The sequence below is a fragment of the Oryx dammah genome, unplaced genomic scaffold, assembly GCF_014754425.2.
Source record: "Oryx dammah isolate SB20612 unplaced genomic scaffold, SCBI_Odam_1.1 HiC_scaffold_11050, whole genome shotgun sequence".
Classification (NCBI taxonomy): domain Eukaryota; kingdom Metazoa; phylum Chordata; class Mammalia; order Artiodactyla; family Bovidae; genus Oryx; species Oryx dammah.
This window is the reverse complement of record NW_024080444.1, coordinates 10,322,440-10,347,014: the sequence shown is the minus strand read 5'-3', so window position 1 is coordinate 10,347,014 and position 24,575 is coordinate 10,322,440. Positions and strand designations below refer to the sequence as shown.

The window sequence follows — 24,575 nt, the reverse complement described above, 5'->3', positions numbered from 1 at the left end:
TCCCTGAGTGCCTGCATCCCTTTTTATCATTCCTTCATTTATTTACTCATCCCACAAATATTTGCTACATGCCCACTAAGTGCCAAAAACTATGATAAGCTCAGGTGACACATCAAAAGTATGATGGGTAACAGTTTCTGATCTCAAGGAAAATATTACAGTGGGGAGAGATAAAATACATGAAATCACTTTAGAGTGATAAATATTTTAAATAAAATGAGAGATGAGAGGATGGCTGAAGACCTGGGACAGAGGGGTCTTTTCATCAAGAGTCCATTCGCTGCACTACCAACGTGTGTCAGACTGGAGTCCATGTTCCCACCTGTGATTAGCATTGTTTCCTGTCTCTTTTGTTTTCATTCCTCCAAGCCTGAAGAGTGTTTTCCTTTCTTTCCTGATGGTAATCACACTCAGTGTATTCCCATCTTTTTTTTTTGGTAAGGCTTTGAAATCAATGTCTTCTTACCTCTGAGGAAGGAGAGAGTGGGGGAGCTTACCTTACCAAGCAGTACAACATTAAGACGGTGAAATAATTTCCCTGAAATGTTCATTGGTATAGTAGTGTGTGTGTGCTGTTCACACTGTTTGTACAGCAGAGTACATTTTTGCTTCAATTAATTCCTTGAACAGCCTAGCTTAGCAACTGTAAATCAGTTTGCCAGATTCTAAGTGGCTGGTGAACCGGAATAAATGAGACACACAATACGTAACATAGACAAAGTAGAAAGGGAATCTGAGCAGAAATGGGGTCATGCAAAAGGCATCAACAAGGGGCAATTGTGATCTCAGATCAGATAAGATCTTCATACATGTGTCTGCAACAGAAAGACATATGCTTAAATTGCCTGCTAACATGAAATTTTCATTTTACTCACTATTATTATTTGACATGTAGACCGACACAGAATTAGACACACATACACACACACACAAAACCAAGCATATATATGTATCAGCCAGCCCACCCAAAGAATTCATCATAGCACTGAATATAATATTGAAAAATGAGCAACAAACTGTCTACTAAAAGGAGAATGATTAAATAAATTAGAGAACATGCATACAATACTATGGGTTGTGAAAATGATATAAGAGATTTCCTGACATAGAAGATGCTCATGATACATTAATTTAAAAAGTAAAATATAAAATACCACAATCCTGGTTTTGTAAATTTATAGAAATGTGTGAACCAAAAATGTAAACAGTAGTTTTCTCTGGGTGGAAAGATTAATCTTTACTTTCTTTTTATTTGTTATATTCTAAATATTAAAGACACTGGCTACTATTTATTAACTATCTTCTGTGTGTCAGGAACATGTTCACAATCTTTTTTTGATGATTATGTTACACATGTTCTTTGTGTCATCCTAAATCCACCTATTTCTTTCTTGTCTTACTAGCCTAGCACAATGCTTAAAACAGGAAATTAGCAAATATTTCTGGTGCAAATATGTGTTTAACTTTCCTGCTTGAATGGGGATAGGTTCCTAATTACCCGTTGGAAAAAGCCCCAAACCTCCCAAACATAGTCCTTCTACCTAAGACGTTAGCTATCCCTTGGCTAACAGACTTTGGGATATAATTTTTCCCTTCCCTTGCTGAGCCTTTTTCTCCATGCTCTAAGTCTAAGCTTAGGCTGATGCTAATTAGCACTGCTAAAAGCTGAAAGCTTTAAAATTATTTTCTTGCAAAGATGATAATTATATGATCCTACTACTTTTACTTGTAAACTTCTTTTATTGTCCACATTTTTTTTAAACACTACTAAACAGGCATAAATAGTCTTAAAAATCATTTATTAATGAACTCAGATGGGTGAGTCTCAAGCCTGGAGACACTAAATAAACCTTCATTTCAGGAGAAAAATGCTAGCACAGGGCCTGCCATCCTACATAAAAGGGTTTAGTTGCCTCAGGCAACCAGTGATCAAGAAAATGTCTGTGATCTACAATTTCTATGTTCCAACTGATTTTAACTCAATCAGTTTCTGTTCCTAGATGTATCTGAATATTAAAAAACAAAAAAGTATCTGCATATCCAAGAAGGCATTCTGTCCTGTTTAAAAAGGATGCTTGATACATTCAACATGGCATTAACATTTATTCCAAAATAATCAGTATTCTTTATGATTGTGACAAAAAAAAAAAAAAAAATGGAGGTCGGGGGGGATTGCAGTAGGACAAACATTCATGAGATTCTTTCATTCAACTGCAGTGCCAACATTATACAAAACAGAAACAGTCACAAAGAAAATGTAAATGTTTTGATATTTGTTAACTGATATTATCAGCAATTGAAAATTTCAAAAGTAGATCCCATGAAGTATAATCTAGGCCTAATGTAAATTTTCTTATAAGAGCCCAAATGTTTGTATTCTCTGGAGGCTATGTTACTCATTTATTTTCACCTCACGTCAGCGGAATTTGTTGGTTCCATCTCTATGACAACCATTCAGAAGGGTGATAATGTGAAGTCTACCCACCCTCATGTGCACAGCCCGCCCTGTCCTGGCTGACGAGGGCCGGTATCACCCTCTGGTTCAGATCAGCTTTCGGAGAATACAAAGGAACAATACTTAAAATCACCCCAAAACTAGGACTGAAAAGCAAACAGCACTGTCCACCTCTCAAAACTCTGGTGGCTCTAAAGTAAATGAACACATCCCCTCACAGCCAGGAAGCAATATGGTCAATGTTCTGTTCGGCCACCAAGAGCCGAGACTGCTGGCCAGTATTCAGACGGCTGGAATGTGCAGTCCGTTCATGTACTCTTGAGGCTTGTTTTGTAAGGACGAGGAGACAGGCCATTTGCTTTTGAAATCAAACTTACCATCCAAACTTTTACCAATACCCCAGTGGAAACAAAGCCCTCAGAAATACAAATACTTCCGCAGGTGCATGTATGAGCACGCGCGCACACACACACACACACACATACATACACACACGTGCACACACACACTTAGCAAGAACACTAGTTCTTTGACAGTTTATTCTTGTTCTCCTATTAATAAAGAAATGAACCATACTGAAACTAACAGCAGTGCAGGAGTGATTAGGCCAGATCTGGCTCCTCTAATGATGGGACGTGATTCACTGTATCTAGGACAAATGTCCTCACCAACCAGCACTACCTGTGTGCTTATGCAAAGGCAGACAAAGACAGAAAGATACTGTGCTTCCTACCCAGTCTAGCCTGTGCCCTGCGCAACACACAATGGCAAGTTCTGAGACTTTGGCGGGGAGTGGAAGGAAGTTGGGGCACAGAAGAGTCATGCAGATCAAATCACAGCACTCATGTTTCTCATCAAGAAATACATTACCATCCTGAGTTTTCCAGTAAGTTCCGCAAAATTGTCTGTGGTACTGAGCAGTTATAATAGCCCATGCCAATATATGATCTCCAGATCTGATTCTTGTTGGAAATGGCATGCAGAGTTGCAAGGATTTCATTTTCACCTGATTGTGGGAAAGAAAGAAATGTTACAGAGAGAAAATATCTCAAAGAGAGCTCTAGGTATAGTTTAAAGCCTTAGTTTTTTTCAATATTGACATGAGGAGAACAGCTATATGGAAAATATAAGAATCATCCTCTTAGCAACACTAAGAACTAGATGCAGAAATCTGAAAAAAAAAAATTGCCATACAGCCCTCAGTTACTCTTCACAGTTTTTTGTGGCTTTTCTTTTTTTTGGTGTTGTTTGACAGAATTTCTCAATTTTTAACACTTGCCTCATTCCAGGTTTTTTCTGCTCCCTTCACGTTTTATTTACACTAAATAAAATTTCTGCTTTTAGTAAATAGTATTTACCCTTTTAAGTTGCCTTATGCCAATAGTTGGTATGTCTTAAATAACACATATGAAGGATCTTTTTTAAGTAGCTGATCACTTATAGCTATAACTTATAAAAGACCCTTCACTCAACCAAGAAAATATCAATTATAATAAAAGAACCACATGCAGTTTTAACCAGCATTTTCATTAAGGCACTAAGGTAATTAAGGAGTAATTATAAAAGTTCTCAGATACAGGCAAGACCCTGTTTTGGGTCATTCATATAATAACAAAATAATAATTGGCATCTGCCATGTTAAGCTACTCTTTGCCAGGAATTGTACCAAATGTCTTCCACATAGCTCTGGAAACTGAGGCTTGAAGAGGATCACTCAGCTAAGGCTATGCAGCTTTAAATTAACTACCGAGTTGAACTCCAACTTCAATACTTTCGCCAATGGGCCAGACTGAGATCTCCTACATTTATAGCACTTATACTGAAAGCTACTTTCTAGATACAGATTACCTACATGCTTCTTTCTCTGCCCCTCTGCATATAGTTAGATCATACGCATATAGCTACTAAAGTGTAAGTGAGATTTAGCTACTTAGGCAAATGTCTACCCGCTTTAAGATCTCAGGGACTCAGTCACTGAATCTTGGAATTTATTGATTTTATTGTTACAAATCTAGGCACAGCCATCTAAGATAGCAAACGGGCTAGGAAAATGCTTCCCAATGTTTTAATTCTACTGAACTCTTAAGTGACTATTATTCTCATTAATCCTCCTTTATCCTCAGTGAAAACATTTTCACCCTTGGCCATGCCCTCCCATCCCATTTGTTTTCACAGTAAATAAATTTCAAGAGAGATGTGTCAGTTTGTCAGACTAGGCTAACAAAAGAGAGAAGTATCAGTTTGTAAGTATCAATTTCATGAGTAAATATAACCCAACTGCCTTATAATGGACAATCTTGCCTTCTTTCACTGAAAGTTTAGGACATAAAAGTGAATGTACAATAAAACAGTATCTAAAGAGATACCCAAGTACAGTATCCTTAGGAATAATCATGCAAGAAATGCAGTCACTTTCCAAAGTCTTCTTAGGGTCCGGTGATTGAGAAGCCCAGTAGGAAGGGAGACTAATTAGCAGTGCCTGGCAGACACCCAACTCAGCAAGGCCAGCTTCAATTAAGATCCTGTGCAAGGAGGACAGGTCCCTGTTCCATACTATGCCAGGAGGACAAAAGGTCCAGCCCTCAAATGAGAACAGTCTTTGAAGGACTTTGTCAAATCAAGAGGTTAACCTTTGAGCGACAAAGAGTGTTGAATAATATAATTTTTCCCCACATAACAGAATATGATTCTACTGGTAGTGTGGATGGGTCAGAGGGGAGACTCTGAAAATAGGGAGAGATAGTAAGAGGCCAGCACAATAGTCCAGGAGGGAGAGGGGCCAGGGAGTGTTGTGAGTTAAACTGTATCCTCTCCCTAGGACCTAGACAAGTACATAAAACATCAGGAGCTGCTATGAGAGATGCTGATGTTTATCTGGAGACCCTAAACTCTCAACTAGAATGGTGGAGGAATCTGACTTTTCCTTTTGCAAAAAAACACATTCTCTCCTACCTCCCAGCAGGGCTGAAGATGTTAGTGCAAGCTCGTGTGTCCAGTGAAAGAACCTCAGTGACAGCACAGTGCCTTTCTTGTCCATTGGTTCTGCAGCCTCCTGCCTCTTACAGCCTCCTATTTCCCTCGTCCTATCCTGCACGTATGCCTTCACCACCCCCTCTACTAGCCAGGGACCCACTGCCACATCCTATATCAGTTCAGGGCCTCCAGATACATAGCAGCACCACTCACAGTTGCCACCATCTTACACACCTGGATAAAACACTTGAAAAAATTTAGAGGCCATTACCATAAAAGAACAGCAAAATAATTAATTATAGATAAGAGTTAGAAGCATAAATATGTTCAAACTTGAGACATACAAGTTTTTAATCCTGTAACAGACATACTCTAATCACTACAGGATCAAACTTTCCAAGCTCCTGTGGGCTCTGCCTCCACCTGCTGCTGCTGCTGCTGAGTCACTTCAGTTGTGTCTGACTCTTTGCGACCCGATAGACGGCAGCCCAGCAGGCTCCCCTGTCCCTGGGATCCTCCAGGCTTGAGGCCAATGTGAACATAGCAGGCCCTCCAGGATCCACAGCTTCCAAATTTATGGAGTTCAAGCAAGAATCAGAAACATCCCGGAAAAAAGACTTTTTAGAAAATTCCAAAAAGCAAAATTTGATTTTGTCATGTGTTGGCAGCTATTTATATATCATTTACATCATATTTACAGCTAGAGTTCCAGAAAAACATCTATTTCTGCTTTATTGACTATGCCAAAGCCTTTGACTGTGTGGAAAATAAACTGTGGAAAATTCTGAAAGAGATAGGCATACCAGACCACCTAACCTGCCTCTTGAACAATCTGTATGCAGGTTAGGAAGCAACTGTTAGAACTGGACATGGTACAACAGACTGGTTCCAAATAGGAAAAGGAGTACGTCAAGGCTGTATATTGTCACACTGCTTATTTAACTTCTATGCAGAGTATATCGTGAGAAATGCTGGACTGGACAAAACACAAGCTGGAATCAAGATTGCTGGGAGAAATATCAATAACCTCAGATATGCAGATGACACCACCCTTATGGCAGAAAGTGAAGAGGAACTAAAAAGCCTCTTGATGAAAGTGAAAGAGGAGAGTGAAAAAGTTGGCTTAAAGCTCAACATTCAGAAAACGAAGATCATGGCATCCGGTCCCATCACTTCATGGGAAATAGATGGGGAAACAGGGGAAACAGTGTCAGACTTTATTTTTTGGGGTTCCAAATCACTGCAGGTGGTGACTGCAGCCATGAAATTAAAAGACGCTTACTCCTTGGAAGGAAAGTTATGACCAACCTAGATAGTATATTCAAAAGCAGAGACATTACTTTGCCGACTAAGGTCCGTCTAGTCAAGCCTACGGTTTTTCCTGTGGTCATGTATGGATGTGAAAGTTGGACTGTGAAGAAGGCTGAGCGCCAAAGAATTGATGCTTTTGAACTGTGGTGTTGGAGAAGACTCTTGAGAGTCCCTTGGACTGCAAGGAGATCCAACCAGTCCATTCAGAAGGAGATCAGCCCTGGGATTTCTTTGGAAGGAATGATGCTAAAGCTGAAGCTCCAGTATTTTTGGCCACCTCATGAGAAGAGTTGACTCATTGGAAAAGACTCTGATGCTGGGAGGGATTGGGGGCAGGAGGAGAAGGGGACGACCGAGGATGAGATGGCTGGATGGCATCACGGACTCGATGGACTTGAGTCTGAGTGAACTCCGGGAGATGGTGATGGACAGGGAGGCCTGGTGTGCTGCAATTCATGGGGTCGCAGAGTCGGACATGACTGAGCGACTGAACTGAACTGAACTGAGATAGCATTCACATTGTAATTAAAGCTATTTATATACCATTTACATTGTATTAGGTATTATAAGTAATCTAGGGATGATTTAAAGTATATGGGGTGGTTGTATGTAGTTCAGTTCAGTTCAGTCTCTCAGTCGCATCCAACTCTGTGACTGCATGGACCGCAGCACACCAGGCTTTCCTGTCCAAAACCAACACCCAGAGCTTGCTCAAACTCATGACCATCGAGTCGGTGATGCCATCCAACCATTTCATCCTCTGTCATCCCCTTCTTCTGCCTTCAATCTATTCCAGCATCAGGGGCTTTTCCAGTGTATCAGTTCTTTGCAACAGGTGTCCCAAATATTGGAGCTTCAGCTTCAGCATCAGTCCTCCCAGTGAATATCTAGGACTGATTTCCTTCAAGATTGACTGGTTGGATCTCCTTGCAGTCCAAGGGACTCTCAAGAGTCTTCTCCTACACCACAGTTAAAAAAGCATCAATTCTTTGGTGCTCAGCTTTCTTTATAGTCCAACTCTCACATCCATACATGACCACTGGAAAAACCATAGCTTTGACTAGATGGACCTTTGTAGGCAAAGCAATGTCTCTGTTTTTTAATATGCTGTCTAAGGTTTGTCATAGCTTTTCTACCAAGGAGAAAGTGTCTTTTGATTTCATGGCTGCAGTCACCATCTGCAGTGATTTTGGAGCCCAAGAAAATAAAGTCTTTCACTGTTGCCACTGTTTCCCCACCTATTTGCCATGAAATGATGGGACCGAGTGCCATGATCTTAGTTTTTTGAATGTTGAGTTTTAAGCTCAGCTTTTTCACTCTCTTCTTTCACTTTCATCAAGAGGCTCTTTAGTTCTTCACTTTCTGCCATAAGGGTGGTGTCATCTGCATACGGGAGGTTATTGATATTTCTCCCAGAAATCTTGATTCCAGCTTAAGCTTCAACCAGCTCAGCATTTCACTTAATGTACTCTACATTTAAGTTAAACAAGCAGGAAGACAGTATACAGCCTTGACACAGTCCTCCCAATTTTGAACCAGTCCATTGTTCCATGTCTGGTTCTAACTGTTGCTTCTTGACCTGCATACAGATTCCTCAGGAGGCAGGTCAGGTGGTCCGGGATTTCCATCTCTAAGAATTTTCCAGTTTGTTGTGATCTACACAGTCAAAGGCTTTGGAGTAGTCAATAAAGCAGAAGTAGATGTTTTTTTAAACTCTGTTGCTTTTTCAATGATCCAACGGATGTTGGCAATTTGATCTTTGGTTCCTCTGACTTTTCTAAATCCAGCTTGAACATCAGGAAGTTCACAGTTCACATACTATTGAAGCCTGGCTTAGAGAATTTTGAGCATTACTTTGCTAGCATGTGAGATGAGTGCAATTGTGTGGTCGTTTGGACATTCTTTGGCATTGCCTTTCTTTGGGATTAGAATGAAAACTGACCTTTTCCAGCCCTGTGGCCACTGCGGAGTTTTCCAAATTTGCTGGCATATTGAGAGCAGCACTTTCACAGCATCATCTTTCAGGATTTGAAACAGCTCAGCTGGAATTCCATCACCTCCACTAGCTTTGTTTGTAGTAATGCTTCCTAAGGCCCACTTGACTTCATGCTCCAGGCTGTCTGGCTCTAGGTGACTGATCACACCATCGTGATTATCTGGGTCATGAAGATCTTTTTTGTGTAGTTCTTCTGTGCATTCTTGCCACCTGTTCTTCTGCTTCTGTTAGGTCCATACCATTGCTGTCCTTTATTGTGCCTGTCTTTGCATGAAATGTTCCCTTTGTATCTCTAATTTTCTTGAACAAATCTATAGTCTTTCCCATTCTATTATTTTCCTCTATTTCTTTGCATTGATCCCTGAGAAAAGTTTTCTTATCTCTCCTTGCTATTTACAGTGTATTAGGTATTTTAAGTAATCTAGGGATGATTTAAAGTATATGGGGAGGTTGTGTGTAGGTTATATGCAAATACTGTACCATTTTATATAAGGGACTTAACAATTTTGGTATCCATTAAGGGTGGGAGGTGTGGGGGTAGGGTTGGGGAGGGGGGCAGAAACCAATCCTTCCTGGATACTGAGGGACAATTGTATTCCTTGATTGGTCTTCATCACAGCCTGGTCTTGATGATCAATTTACATTCTACTGGGGACACAGTGAGTTGATAAAATGAGTAGTCTTTGTACATCGAGCTAATGGACACTGGTGAACCACCAAGGGTAGGGCAAGTACTTGGTCATGCTTCTGAAAGTTATATGGTCTGAGAAAACTTTACCATTCACTCATCCATTGCTCATCATGACCAGATAGAAGCCAAGACAGTCTGTGACTTGAAGAACAGAGTTAAACTGCTTCTTACTGTGATAAAATCAAGACCTCACCTAGAGATTAACATACTAAATCAGAAAGAGAAAGACAAATACTATACAATATCACTTATATGTGTGGTTTAAAAAATGATACAAATGAACTTATTTACAGAAGAGAAATAGACTCACAGACACAGAAAACAAACTTTCAATTACCAAAAGGAAAAGGGGAAGGAGGGATAAATTGGGAATTGGGGATTAATAGATATACACTCCTATATATAAAATAGATTAACAACAGGGACCTACTGTATAGCACAGGGAACTATATTCAGTGTCTTCTAATAATCTATAATGGAAAAGAATTCAGTAATATGTGTTGATATATAACTGAATCACTTTACTGTATACATTGTAAATCAACTGTATTTCAATAAAAATCAATTTTATCAAGAAAATCTAGACTTCAGACTTTACCATTCACATTTAATAAAAACCACTTTCCAAACACACAACTTAGTGAGTGTCTGAATTATTTCTAATGTTTGTTAGCTGGTCACCATTTCTCATACCTACTAATGAAATCTTACTTTGGTCCAATCAGCAGAAGAGCCAACTCAGTGAGTGCATTTAGGATCCCAGGGTTTGAGTTAATATGTTAAGTGATGCCAAGATTCAACAGGCATGGAGAAAAGGGAAGAAAAAGGGGAAGTCCACTATAGAGGTCTACTGCTGAACCTGTCTGAAATGGAACACAGTAGAAACAGTCTCTAAGAGCAAGTTTGGGGTCATGATTGGTCTAAATAAAAGCCCCAATCCTAACCATGCAATGTACCCCATTGTACTTCACAACAGATTACATTCCTTTCTTCCTTGGAAATGAATTCCTTTCTAGAGAAAATAGCGTGGGATGCTTCATTCCAAAGTGGCAGCTTTCTCCCCCCATATAGTAAGATAAGCATTTTAAAAAGGCAGTTGTGTCATATGAATGCTGGACAGCACAGCCCAAAGAAAGCTGTGTGGACAAAGAGGAGGAAGCAAGATCAACTTCCCCCCAGAGTGAACCCCACAAGAGCACACACTCCTCACTCTTGTTCTTCCAACTTGACAAAAACAGCTTCCTCCTGTCAACAGGCCCAATTCCAGTAACCATATTCCTGAATGTGAAGGACAATGAAACAAACCAGGGAGGAAATGGGACAGAATGAGAAAGGGAATGTCCATTAAAAAACACTTCAATGGATAAACAAGGTCCTACTGTTTAACACAGGGAGCTATATTCAATAGCCTATAATAAACCATAATGGAAAAGAATATGAAAAACAATATAATTCATACATATACACACATAAATGTATCTGAATTATTTTGCTGTACACCAGAAACTAACACAACTTTGTAAGCCAACTATACTCCAATAAAAAAAATACAAAACCATGTAGAGACACCCTGATGCCTGCCTAGGGCCTCATAGAGCAGCCAGTCCTGTGCCTTCCCAGCCATGAAAGTCCTCAATCCTTCAGCGATCTGAACAGTAAGTTCTTTTCTTGTGGAATAAATGCCTGCTTCTGACCTTGTTTACTCCTCTACCTCAGCACATTGCATAATGCCCTGGTCCTACTGTACCAGGAACAGAGTTCAGTGACCTGGGTTCTACTCCCTGAGAACCTGCAGGTGGGTCTCTCACTGTTCCTGCTTCTCAGAATTCAGAATGAACGCTTCCTCCTTTCATAATGCCACAAAAGAGCCTTTCCTTTGTCACTTTCACCTAAAATATCAAGGAGAACTCTGTACCAACCACTACTCCAAATATACTTTCTGATAGAAAATAAGCTGATTTAGCTGTTAAATTGCTAGGTCTAGGTTTTAATTTCCCACATATGTGAACTTTGACAAAAACTGGGAAAATGTTGAGCACGTAGGCTATATGGGTCAAGATACCTGTTACACTCCAACACACACACACAAATGCAAATACATACACATTATTCCCCATTCTTAACCCATTCCCCAAACACTCAATATGATGACTGTTTTTGCCACAATCATATGGGAAAATGCTTTCTTTTGCTTTTTAGACAATCTAAAAATAATATGCCTAAGTTATTACAGAGTATATATAATTGTACCATTTATATTAAAAAATTAATGTATATGCATATTATATGTTAACAGAATAGCTCTGGGATGATTCTTAAGAAACTGATAAATGAGAAGGCTTCTTGCTTTTTCCTGTGTATCTTTTCACACTTTTTAGTTCAAGACAATATGCCTGTGTTATTATTAAAAATTTTTAAATTAAAATGTCATGCACAGAACAAAATCCTCCTTGTGAAATACACTGGTGAAGATACCTACAGTCCCCGCAGTGGCTGGCTGTCCTCAGAGCATTTTCCACGCAGCCCAGCAGCACCCAGAGTGGAGCGGCCACTCAACCAGCAAGAGCCACCCTCCCACGCCCTGCCCTTCATGTGCCTGGCAAGATGCTCAGAAAAGGACTCCAAGGAAATCAGCAGGATTGAAAACCAACAAACTCATATTTGAATTTGCCCAGAAAGGCCTTTTTCTGCCAGAGGCTACAGGGAAAAGCTGGGGCTAGAATGTGAGGACAGAGACTGACTTAGCATTTTTCTTGCCAACTTGTAGATCCCTGGATTCAAAGCTGCTCAGGAACCATGGGGTGGGGTCAGGGGCTCTCAATTCAACATAAACAAACCATGGATGACAGCATATATCAGGATTTTCTGATTTCCTGAGTGAAAGCCAGAATTTGCCCTCTAACTCCGTCCGCATGTGCAGCCTTTCTCTAAGGTCAACCTTTCTCCTTCCTCCATAAATAAGTGGGGTTAAGCCTGGCTTAACCCCACTTACTCAGCCCATAAACCCTACTCCCTCTTATCTGTCAAGTTTCTTTCCCTGGTGAAGAAATTGTCCAACCACAGTCTGTTGAATCATAGAATCTGTTCAGTCCAGGAAGGTAAACCAACCCATAAGCTCTGCATAATGCAGAATTTTGCTGTTGTTCAGTCGCTAAGTCGTGTCCGACTCTTGTGATTCCATGGACTGTAGACTGCCAGGCTCCTCTGTCAATGGGATTTCCCAGGCAAGAATACTGGAGTGGGCTGCAGAAGGACATGGAAACTCTAAACTGAAAACTCTGTAAGACTGGGAATGGGGAGCCCATCCCACGTATCAGGACGTGGTCTGGGCAGCACCACACAGGCCTGACGCCCCATCCCCAATCCTGCCAGGCTCTTTCCCATCTTTTTGCTCAGCCAATTAACACCCAACCTCACCTAGCCCCTTATGACCCTCAGGAATTAGAACACTCTGTCAGGTACTTCCAGCTTGGAGGAGCCAAGGCATGTCCAATCTGCGTTTCTGATGGCTCTTTGTCCCTACAGTTCTACCTTCTCACCCAGCAGATACACAAAGAGTACAGGCATATGGAGAAATTTGTAATCCACCCCAGAATCTCACCAACTAAATTATAACCTCTTTGTGGGCAGGGGCATAATGGTTTGCTAGGCATATAGTAGGTGCTCAGAAAATGCAAGTGAATGAAAATTCACCTAAACTCCCACACATAATTAGCTCAATATTCACAACAAATCATGCATTACAGAATCCACGAAGACAAATCAATGTGCAAATTGTTCTCACATCCCTAAAGGCACAAGCTTCAGAAAAACATTTCTAAATAGAAATTTGCAGCTATGAAGCAAGTTCTGTGAAATAAGTTCAGTGACTGCAATAATTTCATATTTTCCAAAATTTTCTTTCCTTATTGATTAATCAGTTAGTATATTGATGATATAGACATTGAGAAACCTTACAAAGTAAATCCTCAGTTTGCATTTTTATTAAAATACTGCACGTTTAACAAGTAAAACAAACCTCAGTAGTCAAAACCAGATCTAAGATTTCTAAAAGCAAAGCACAGTGTCATTTGGTGGCGGGGAAAGAGGACATAAGGAATAGAAGCCAGAGCACCCACCCTCTGACAAGCAGCTCACAACCTCACTGTTGACCAGCCTCCTTAAGGCTCTGAGTTGACTCAGGTTAGCAGGTCAGGCCCCTACTCTCATTCCCATAAGGTGGTCACTGAGCTTCCACCCCAGTGTGCCTCACATCTCCCAGCCTGTGTGGGCCTTGAAGTCCTTGGCCACTTGACTTCACCAATCCTCCACCTCAGCTAAACTCAGACATCCCATTTCTGTTTCTGCTCCCCTGTCACTAAATGATGTTGGATGAGGGGACCCTCGCAAACTTTATAGATTCAAGGCATCAGATCTCAGCAGGGAACTTCCTTGCTGGCAGCCACCTGCTAATGCCGGGGACAGGGGTTTCATCCCTGGGACGGGATGACACTACATGCTGCAGAGGAGCCAAGCCGGTGTGCCACAACTGCTGGAGCCTGCATGCTCTAGGGCCCTCGAGCCACAGCTACGGAGCCCAAGGGCTGCAGCTACTGACGCCCACATGCCCTAGAGACAGCAAGCCACAAATACTGAGCCTGCATGCTGCAGCTACTGACGCCCGTGTGCCTAGAGCCTGTGCTCCGCAATGAGAAGCCCATGCACCACAACCAGAGTAGACCCCACTCTCTGCAATTAGAGGAAGCCCACGCACAGCAGCTAAGACCCAACACAGTGAAAAAAAAAAAAAGAACTCAACACAGTGAAAACAAACAAACAAACTCATAACAAATGTCAGCAGGTCTTCCATGCAAGGTGATTTAGGTTCCTCACTACCCAGATGTTCACTTTCTCACTTTTCTAATACTCAGTCTTACCCTCTCTGTCTCTCACTCAGATCATTAGACAGGTATCCCCTAAACTCCTCCCATCACAGGGTGTCCTAACGTCATCAGGTAGACTTTCTTCTCTCTGATCCCTAAAAAAGTTCAGAATTTGACACTGAGTCCACAAGCCCTGACTTAAGACTTATCCTTTGGCCTCTTGGATTACTTCATCTCAGGCTACTCTGCAATCCATCCTTTCCCATGCTCTATTTCCCCATGTCCTGGCTTCTACTTTCTTCCCAATACTCCATCACTAGGAAATCTTGCTCACTCTCATTAATTCATTCAGAAGAGTCACTAAATCTGTAACTCCATTTCTAGTCTCTCTCTTGAGCTCTAGACTTGTATTTTCATCTACTGCTTCAGCTTCTTCAAATGCATATTCCACCAACACCTCAAATTCAATTCTGCTCAAACAAGACTCATAGTCTCATCTTCCTCCAGGACCCTCCTCTTCTTCCTGTTCATGCTGTTAATATCACCATCACCCCAAGACACTCAGCCTAGAAACTGACCTACAGTCCAACCTGCTGCCCCTCTGGGCCAACCACCATGTTTGTACCAAAGCATACTTCCCAGGCTACTCCCAGCCAACTACTAAGCCCAGTAGAATGAATGCAGGCCCACTTCTGTAAAGATGTGGGACTCCTCTGGAGGATGCCTTTGGCTAGAGGACTCCACACAGACTGACCAAAATTTTTTAGATCTGTGTCGCAGTCTCTGATTTTTCTTACCCAATTCTCTTTTCATCCCTCTTCTCCACCTGCCTGACAATCTAAAAGCTCCCCAGTCTTCCCCTGCTCCCACTTTTCCATATCTAATATCCTTGTAGCGACTGCTTCCAGGTAGACCTGAACTAACGCACATTTAAAATTTCACCTCTCACTTCTCCAATAAGCTCCCAGTTGGTCCCCTTGCCTGTATCTCAGAGGCACTTGGCCAAACACAATTTGAATGTATACTTCCTTCTGTAATAACTGTCAATGCCTCCCCATTACGTACAGGAAAACAAATCCTTTATCACAGCTTTGGGCCCTCCATACCTTGCTTTCTATACGTCTCGGCAGCTCAATATTCTATACATAGTTTACTCTCCATCCTCAAATAACCATGCATGTTCACACTTCCACCCTTTTGTTCATGCCATAACCTCAGCCCAAGCATTCACCCTATTTGTAGAACTGAGGAGCTATTCAGTATCTGAACCTACAGTCAGGGATCATATCTTTATCACCCTTTACCTCCTGACTCTTGCATTCTCAGTGCCTAAGCAGTATCTTATTTTCTATTGAAGTTTCTCAATAAATAAGGCATGAAAGTGGATGGAGAAGGTCATAGATGTAGATTTGAGGACAACAGTTTATAACCCGATGGTAACAAAGGGGACTAGGCTGGGAGATTTACGATATGAGCAAATGGCTCTATGTACCTTAACAGTCCTCAAGAGTAATGCCATATTTAAAACATGGTATAATTGATTTCATTTTTATAGCACTGAATATTTTTTAAAGTTAGGTAAAATTCATTATCATTTATAATACTAAGTATATGCTAATTTAGATGAATGTGATAGTTTAAAAAATATGTTTGCAGAAGATTTTTAGGGCAGGGAAAAACCCTTTATGCTACTATAATGGTGGCTACATGTCAGTATACATTTGCTCCATTTCACAGAATGTACAACACCAAGAGGGAACGCTAACGTGAACTATAGACTCTGGGTGATGATGATGTGTCTCTGTAGGTCCACTGGTTGTAACAAATGTACCATTCTGGTGGAAGATATTGACAATGAAGGAGTCTCTGCATATGTGGAGGCGAGGGCTATACAGGACTTCTCTGTACTTTCTGCTCAATGTTGCTGTGAACCTAAAACCGCTCTGAAAAGGAATGTCTATTTTAAAAAATTATGTCTATAATCTTATTCACACACTCCTCCCTTCAAAAGGTAGAAACTAATTCCCCTTCCCTTGAATTTGGACCAATCTTAATGACTCACTCTAATGAACAGAATATGATATAAATGATACTACAGGACTTTCAAGGTGAGGTTACAAAAAGGATAGCTTCTGCCTGGCTTTCCTTCTCTCTTGAATCACTGGCTCTGCATGAATCCAGTTGCCATGCTGTGAAGACACTCACTCAAGCAGAATGTGGACTGACCTGTGTGAGGAGGCACCAGGGCCTCCCACTGACAGCCAGCACCAACTTGCCAGCCATGTGAATGAGCCATCTTGGAACTGGCTCCTCCAGCTCTGGTTGAGCATCCACCAGTGTGGGACCACAACCTCATGAGTGACTCAGAGCCAGAACCCCCTGGTTTAGTTGCTTCTGGATTCCCGACCTCAGAATCTATGAGGATAATAAATGTTTGCTGTTGTTTTAAGCCAGTGTTTTGTAATTTCTTATAAAGCAAGAGATAAGGAATAGAGCACCTTTTCCAAAGAAGAACCAATACTTTAAAATATTGTTAAAGAATTTCATTTATATAAAATCTTTGATGATGCTGGATGAATTCCATGATCCTTTACCAAGGTGAAGGGGAAAAAGTTGTTTTATATTTTAAGTTCTTTGTCTCAATCACATGACCTATTTGGTGCCTCATCACCTTATGTCAGCATGTTTGTATGTTTGTATGTCAAAAAATAAGAAAGTCCTGTGAAAGGATTCCAATCCAAAATGGAATCTAAGGATATGAAAATGGAGAATCTCATACCTGCTCCCTCGGAAGAATGGAACTTGAGGACTGAGAAATTGATTTCCTATAAATACCTGATTTCTACAAGGCTGGGACTTATCTCCAGACCAACGAACATCCACCAAAAATCTCTCCATAATCAAGCCAACAAACTTACTGTCTGGGTTCCAGCTGGATGGCCCTCTCTTTGTGCTCCCTGCCCACAAACACAACCTACCCTAGACCTTCAACTAACTTTGCAGCTTCTACAGCATGTGTCTCCCAAACTGTAATTCCTCTGCTACTTCCAAATAAACTCAAATTTCTGGTAATTTGAGCTTGCTTACCTCTTTATTTAGGTTCTTTATTCAGTTTACCTCTTTATTTAAGTTGATAGTCCAAAACATGTTAATGCTCAAAATGATACTTTACAAAGAGTGAGATTTCTCACTTGGTGCAAAGCTTTGACTAGATGGACCTTGGTTGGCAAAGAAATCTCTGCTTTTTAATACGCTATCTAGGTTGGTCACAGCTTTTCTTCCAAGGAGCAAACATCCTTTAATTTCATGGCTGCAGTCACCATCTGCAGTGATTTTGGAGCCCCAAAAGGAAAGTCTCTCACTGTTTCCATTGTTTCCCCATCTATTTGCCATGAAGTGATGGGACTGGATGCCATGATCTTAGTTTTCTGAATGTTGAGTTTTAAGCCAACTTTTCACTCTCCTCTTTTACTTTCATGAAGAGGCTCTTTAGTTCTTCGCTTTCTGCTATAAGGGTGGTGTCATAGATGAGGGTGGGGTGCCTAAGTAGCCTCAGCACAGGGCTGGTCAGCAGAAAGGCCAAGTGACTAGAAAGGTCAACTCTCAGGGCCACCCATTGACCTCTACAGTAGGAAGGGCATAGGAGCTGAAGAGTAAGCTCTATAAAAACAACAGATTTGATGAGCTTCTAGAATGGCTACTACATTCCTGTGGTGGGAAAGGGATGCATCCCAGTCCCATGGGGACAAAAGCTCCTGTGCTTGGGACCCTTTCAGACCCCACCCTATGTTGTTGTTTAGTCATGTCCAACCCCACGGACTGCAGCATGCCAGGCTTCTCTGTCCTTCACTATCTCCCGGAGTTTGCTCAAATTCATGTTCATTGAATTGGTGATGGTATTTAACCATCTCATCCTCTGCCACCCTCTGTACCTTTCGCCTCTCCTATGTATCTCTTCATTCAGGTATTCACCTGTATCCCTTATAACATCCTTCTAATAAACTGGTAAACATAAGGAAACATTTCTGTGTATTTCGTGAGCCACTCTAGCAAATTAATTGAACAAGAGGAAGGAATCCAACTTATAGCTCATTAGTCAGTGCTGCAATGGTAAAGAATCTGCCTGTCAATGCAGGAGACACAAGAGACTCATTCAATCCCTGGGTCAGGAAGATCCCCTGGAGGAGGAAATGGCGACCTGCTCCAATATTCTTGCCTGGAAAATTCCATGAACAGAGGAGCCTGGTGAGCTACAGTTGATGGGGTTGCAAAGAGGTGGACATAACTGAGGGACTGAGCACAGGTCAGAAGCACAGGTGACAATCCTGACTTGTGATTGACATCTGAAGTGGGGGCAGTCATGGGGGGTTAATATGTGAAGTCTGATGCTATATGCAGGTAGACAGTGTCAGAAGTGATTTAAATTGTAGGATGCCCCCTGAGAATTGAAATACTGCTTCGTGGTGTTAAAAAATATCCCAGAATCCCCCAAATCATCAGTGTAATTATTCTATTAAGATGCCATCAAAGATGAGACTATAATAATATGCAAATAATTCTGTAATCATGCCCAGCACATTGAATTTTGCCATCTTATTTTTCTCACTGAAGGTGCTGCCTTTTTGAGTTTTCTCCTTCTTATAATAACATATTTACACACAAAAAAAATACATAGTCAATAAAAAGATATTGTCTTTGTTTCTGTAGATAGAGGAGAGATCTATAAAAGATATATTTCAACTTTTTACACTGCTTTCAGAAATCCCAGTTTTTCTATTCAACTTCACATCATTTCTGTACATTTACAGCATTTTATTCATAGTTCTTATGACATCTTGGACATTTTAACTTTTGAACTCAAGTCACATTAAGACGTAAGCCCACTGAAGATAGTGATTATGTTTATTCATACATTTATCCTCGCAATGCCTTGCCAATAGTAAACAGTCATAAACACTCACAATTTAGATAATAGGTTGACTGTACAAGCTTTCGGTCAGATCAGTAGGGGTCTGCCCCTTAAGAATTAATGACAAAAATATAAGGACAACAGACTACTATGAGAGTCTAAACATACAAACAGATAATGGCCAGACCATATATAACTATAAAATTTTCACCTACCACTTGCAGCAACCTGCTCAGGAAACCAACCCCCTAATCCACAATAAACCACCCCTGAGCCAGCTTGCTACAGACTAGACTTGCAGAAAGCTGTCTTTTGCTATCTCCAGCGACAATGGCAGAAAATAAACAATAACTTCTCTAGCAATTGGCCCAAAAGAGCCAGGTCTTGATTAATAACTGACAACTTCACTAATCTTGGTCCCTGCTTCCAATCTAGAACCAACCAGACAAAGCTGAACAAACAGCCTTAAGCAATCACAAGGAAAATCTTGCTTTAGATGGAAGACTTGCTTTTGTTGGCCTACCTACATCTTGCTCAGGCCAACAGGGTCCTCCTGAAGGCCTTCCTACTCCTCTGTAAAACAAAAGGCTGACTTCTATAGCAAGTTCAGAATAAAGTGCCTTTGCTTTTCTCCTTTGGCTGGTCTTTGTTTATTTCCACAGTTGTATAAGAAGAATCCATCAGAATTATCCTAAAGATGAAATAATAATTCATATATGCTGGGATCTCAAGAAGCCAGAAATGGCCAAAGGAGAGATTCGTCACAGACTGCAGGCTGCACCTGACCACAGACTTAGTCCAGCTGAAAGATAACTGATATCCACAGCCAGGAGAACAGATGCCCTGTCGGTGTCCTTGGGGTCAGTTCAGAAGAGTGGGTCACCTGGGTGACAGAGTTGCCACCTGCAGCTGCATTGCACAACACTGCACCCTTTGCTCACTGCCCTCCATTAACCATTTGTTAAAATCACTCTAAACAATATTCCACCAAAAGTCCATTCTGACAGCTCAGCTGCCCAGTTCAGGTCAAATAACTTGAACATTTAAGGGTTTAGTGTTTCCTCTCTCTTCCTAATAAGGATGCTCATAATAAGCAATGTGCAATTTTCTGTAAACCTGAGGGCTACTTCAGTCTGGTTCACTTGAGATGACTTCACTGAAAATACTACACAGAGAAACATATCATAGCTGAAAGTGAGCAGTGCGATTCATAAAGTATTTTAAGTTTTATATTAATTGCAAAATAAATACATAGTTACTGTAGAAAATCTAGAAAAAACAGAAGAATAAAAAGAAGTCTAAAATCATTCATAATGGCACCATCTGGAGAAACGAATGTTTCCATTGACATAAATCCTCATTTTTTCCTTTGTGTATGCCAGTGGAGGGTGGGGGTTCACTTGAATGGGATGAACAAGTAGCTTTAAGTATGGCTTACTGTGAAGATCAAGACTGAGATCAAGGCATTCTTTCAAGGCACTTCCTTACATGTCCGAGGGGAGGGGGAGCCTCCTGCATGACAGCCGAACCATCCATGCTTCCCTGACTCTGTCAGCCTACTCTGTCCTGTACAATCTGTTCCCTCTGGCTACAGCAGTCTCCCCTGGCCTCATCCAACAGAGCATTACTACTCTACACCCAGCTCTGACCCTGCACCTCTCTTACCCCTTCCCTCGCCCTGGCAGTGGGCCTGAGTGTTCTCAGACCTGGGCTCTCAGCCTACTGTGGCATTTCCACTAGGGCAGCTGGTGGAGTGATTCCAGTGTGTTGGGCTTGTGCACACCTGTAAACTGGATACTGAGGAAGCGTCAGGACAAGGATTTTCTACTTTAGGGGACAATGGAGAGGACTGCAGTGTGAACAGGGCCTGCACTGTATGCGTTGAATTCTGCCTCCACTGCTTACCAGTGGTGACGTTGGGCATGATTTTTACCCCCTGTATGTCATGGTTTTTGTATTTATTTTGGGCCACGCCACACACATGTAGAATCCTAGTTCCCTGACCAGAGATCCCTGCGTTGGAAGCGAAGAGTCTTAACCATTGGACCACTAGGGAAGGACTGGTTTGTTCATTTTAAGTCAGAGTTGATAATGACAGTTACCTCATAGGGTTGTAATAAGGATTTAATTAATATATGAAAAACATTTTAAAAATGTTTTTAAAGCCCAGTACATGCTAAGTACTACATAATGGTTTGAGGTCATAAAGTTATAAATAAGAACCCAAGTATCTCCATACTGCTTACAGCTCTCACAATCTTCTTTTATTCAGCAATGAGGGATTTAAGACATGTACTAGCTCTTAGTTTTCTCTCTACCCAGTGAACCTATATTTGGTCTAGGATTCCTCTGATTATGGTAGAACACGGGCACTCAGCTTTTGTGTGAAACCAGGTTTGGATCACGCTGCTCCACTAGTAAATGAAAACGCTTCTACTAGAGATTACCTGCACCAATTTGCTCTCCCCACGTGGAGCACATTCAATAACCATTGCAGAGTAAAACACTGATGCCTTTCTGATCCATTCTGCACCCCCATCCTCCCTATCCCCACTCCCAGCTCACTTCCAGGAAGCAAGCTTTGTTGGGAGAACCATTCTACTTCAGGGCAAGGGAGACTCCTGCCAGTGCAATATTTTCTGAGTCACCTCAGTCTAACCAGATGGAAGCAGCCCCAAACTTCACAGAAGCTGGGTTTAAAGTTTACACATAAATTATAAATTACTTATCAGAAGTCTGCTTCCAAAGGAAGGGGGAGAAATGGAATCTCCCAAGGTTCAAATTATTCAGCTGGAAACAGGCAGTGACACTACAAGAGGCTAGATGACTTGGCCATGGTTCCTAGACTCTGATGCTCTTAAAGAACATTTTACAGTACATAGTAAAAGGGCTGACCTAAGCATTTTGTGACTTTGAAAGACTCAGGAAGAAATTTATTTGTTAAAATATTCACTGATGATTTGCTTTAAAAACATATAACTATGCTAAACATCCAATGAATCTGACTTCCTAAAGTTGAAATAGATAAGGCTTCCAGGCATCCCCAGGTCTCAATCAGTTCAAGCGGACAAAAAGTTCATATTTTCTTCTATGAACAAGGTCCCTTCCATCAGGGGAAATGGTTCAGATATGACACCAATAAAGGGAGCAGCCCACAGCACAGCCTGAATTATAGCATCAGTCAGCTGGGGGCTGGACCTGCTTCATAACTCAAGTTGTATACTTGAAAACAAAATAAAGCCTACTTTCCACATATCTTTTCTGTCCCCAGACCTAAAGCAAACCAATTGTCTTCTCTTCCCTTGACCTCAGAAGACAGCATTTTTATGATTCAAAACCAGGAGAATACTTTCCTATTAAAAAAAAAAAATTCAGCTCTGCCTCTCCACTTGAATTTTGTGTGTGTTGTGTGAATTCTTGCTCAGTCATAGATGTCAAATAATCTTGAGACCATTAAAATATTTTTAAATATAAAATAAAATTCTAAGAGAGTCTATGGGTAAATTAAGATTTCTTAAAAATCATTCAGACTTTAAAAGTACTGGTGCCCTTCAGTGGGTATAAATAATAAAATTTGGATCTGAGATGGAACAATTGGAAGCTACTGTGATATAAATAACCTTGAGGTAGGAGGCCAGATGTCTGGGTCTCCCATTTTTGTCACTCCCCTATTTCAAGACTGTAGGCGTTCTTTTTTCCCTTCTGAGTATCCCCATCTGCAGAGAAGTGAGGACAACTCCCAAGCCAAAGGATGGGCGAATCATACCTGGACAGGTGCCTGGCGAGTTGGGAATCCTCCACACTTGCTTGTGCACTGCCTTCCCCAGCCCCACCCCGCCCCCGCCCCAGGAAGTTTGCTGGCTCCTTGCGGAGAGCTGAGACAGAGGACTATTCCAGGGAGCCGAATATATTGCACCCTCTCCCGCCCCGTGCGGTACCCAGCACTGTTTTATCTTAATAAACAGTTTCCCTCCTGAGCCATGCTGACCCACAGATGGACTTTCAGAAACCACAGAAGACAAAACAGGCCAGAGCAAATGGAGTCTCCCGGTTACTTACAGACAGGGTCATCCATTTTCAAGGGTCTTTTCAGGCGGATGCTGGCAGGGATGGTCTTCTCGATCAGTTCATCAACGCTCTAAAATTAAAATGCAAGCTCGTGAACACTGAAGGCAGAGGAAAGTGCTTCTGAGCTAAAAGTCACCTCTGTATTTTGCATATACAAAGGCTTGTGGGGACTTCACTTAAATGGTCTAATTTTTAAAAAGAGTTTCTTTTTAAAAAGGACAACTTTAACAAACCAAAAATCACTCGGGGGGGCGGAATAATTAGGGTAGTAATTCGGCCACTCTGGCTTGGATTTCGGTGGGCAATCGGGAATAACTGGATAAATCGGGGGGTCCTTCTCTTGCAAAGTTAGAGCTCATCAGCAGGGCCGAACTAGGTTGTAAAATATACGATTTTGAGGCGCGAAGAGCTGGTGGAGGAGAAAGTGAGCTGGTGGAGGAGAAAGTAAGCTGGTGGGAGAAGTCTGGGGCACGCGGACCGAGCACGCGCGCTGGCTTCCGCACCAGAGCCCCGGACCAGGGTGCAGGTCCCAAGTGAAGCGAAGCGGGGCTTCTGGTGGGGGCCAGGAGGCCGTGCGGGCTGAAGGCGGGGCGGGGGTGAGGCCCGGGAGAGCTGGGTTGGGGTCCTTACCGCCAGCCCCAGGGCCTGTAGCATCTCTTTCTGGTCTTTGTCCCCGGGGCCGATATGTCTCCGAGCGAAGTCGTCGTGTCTGGGGAGGAGGCGCTCGAGGAGGCGCGAGGCCCCGGCCCCGCCGCTATCCCCGCCGCCGCTACTTCTGTCACGGCCCCTCGGCGCCCACCGGGGGCCAGCTCCTCCAGCCAGGCGGCGGCCGCCCCCGACTCCGCAACCCAGACGCAGCCCCCAGGCCCTGGCGCACGTCTGCATGGTGGTCGTCACCGTCCCCTGCCTGGGCCCGCGAGGCTCAGCCGGGCTTTCTGCTCTTTTTCTGGTCGTAGTCCCCTGGGTGGCGGCTGCCCCCAGGTGGCTGGAGCCCCTTCCCGAAGGATGACCGAAGGGACAGATGGATGTTCAGAGGCAATGAATGGGTGCCACGCCAATCCCGGACACGCGCGCAAACTTGTTACTCCTCTCGAAGCACCTGCTTCGCACACTTTAAGCGTCGTTCTGGGGGTGGGCAGTGGGATAGGCCCAGTGAACGCACGGCCAATGAGAGTGAACGGAAGGGCGGGGCAGGGCAGACCCTGCCCCCTTTCCCTACCCCCTCCTCAGGCCCTCCGCGGGCTCCCGCGGCTCGTCTCGCAGAGCCTTCCATCCTCAGTTACCCCTGCTCCATCTCTAGTGGATGCAAG

At 42.3% G+C, this 24,575-nt stretch overlaps 1 protein-coding gene across 1 annotated transcript in view; it reads right to left on the bottom strand.

Moving 5' to 3' along the window:
• LOC120860210 (glycine dehydrogenase (decarboxylating), mitochondrial) overlaps positions 1-24,358 on the bottom strand; it is an 80,839-nt gene extending 56,481 nt beyond the window's left edge. The window contains exons 1-3 of the mRNA XM_040235990.1: positions 23,896-24,358; positions 23,257-23,335; positions 3,326-3,461 (exon numbers count right to left, since the gene is read on the bottom strand). Coding sequence (XP_040091924.1) covers positions 3,326-3,461; positions 23,257-23,335; positions 23,896-24,150 — 470 coding nt within the window. The 5' untranslated portion in view covers positions 24,151-24,358. The remainder of the gene's footprint in view (positions 1-3,325; positions 3,462-23,256; positions 23,336-23,895) is intronic.
• Between the last annotated feature and the right edge of the window lie 217 nt (positions 24,359-24,575).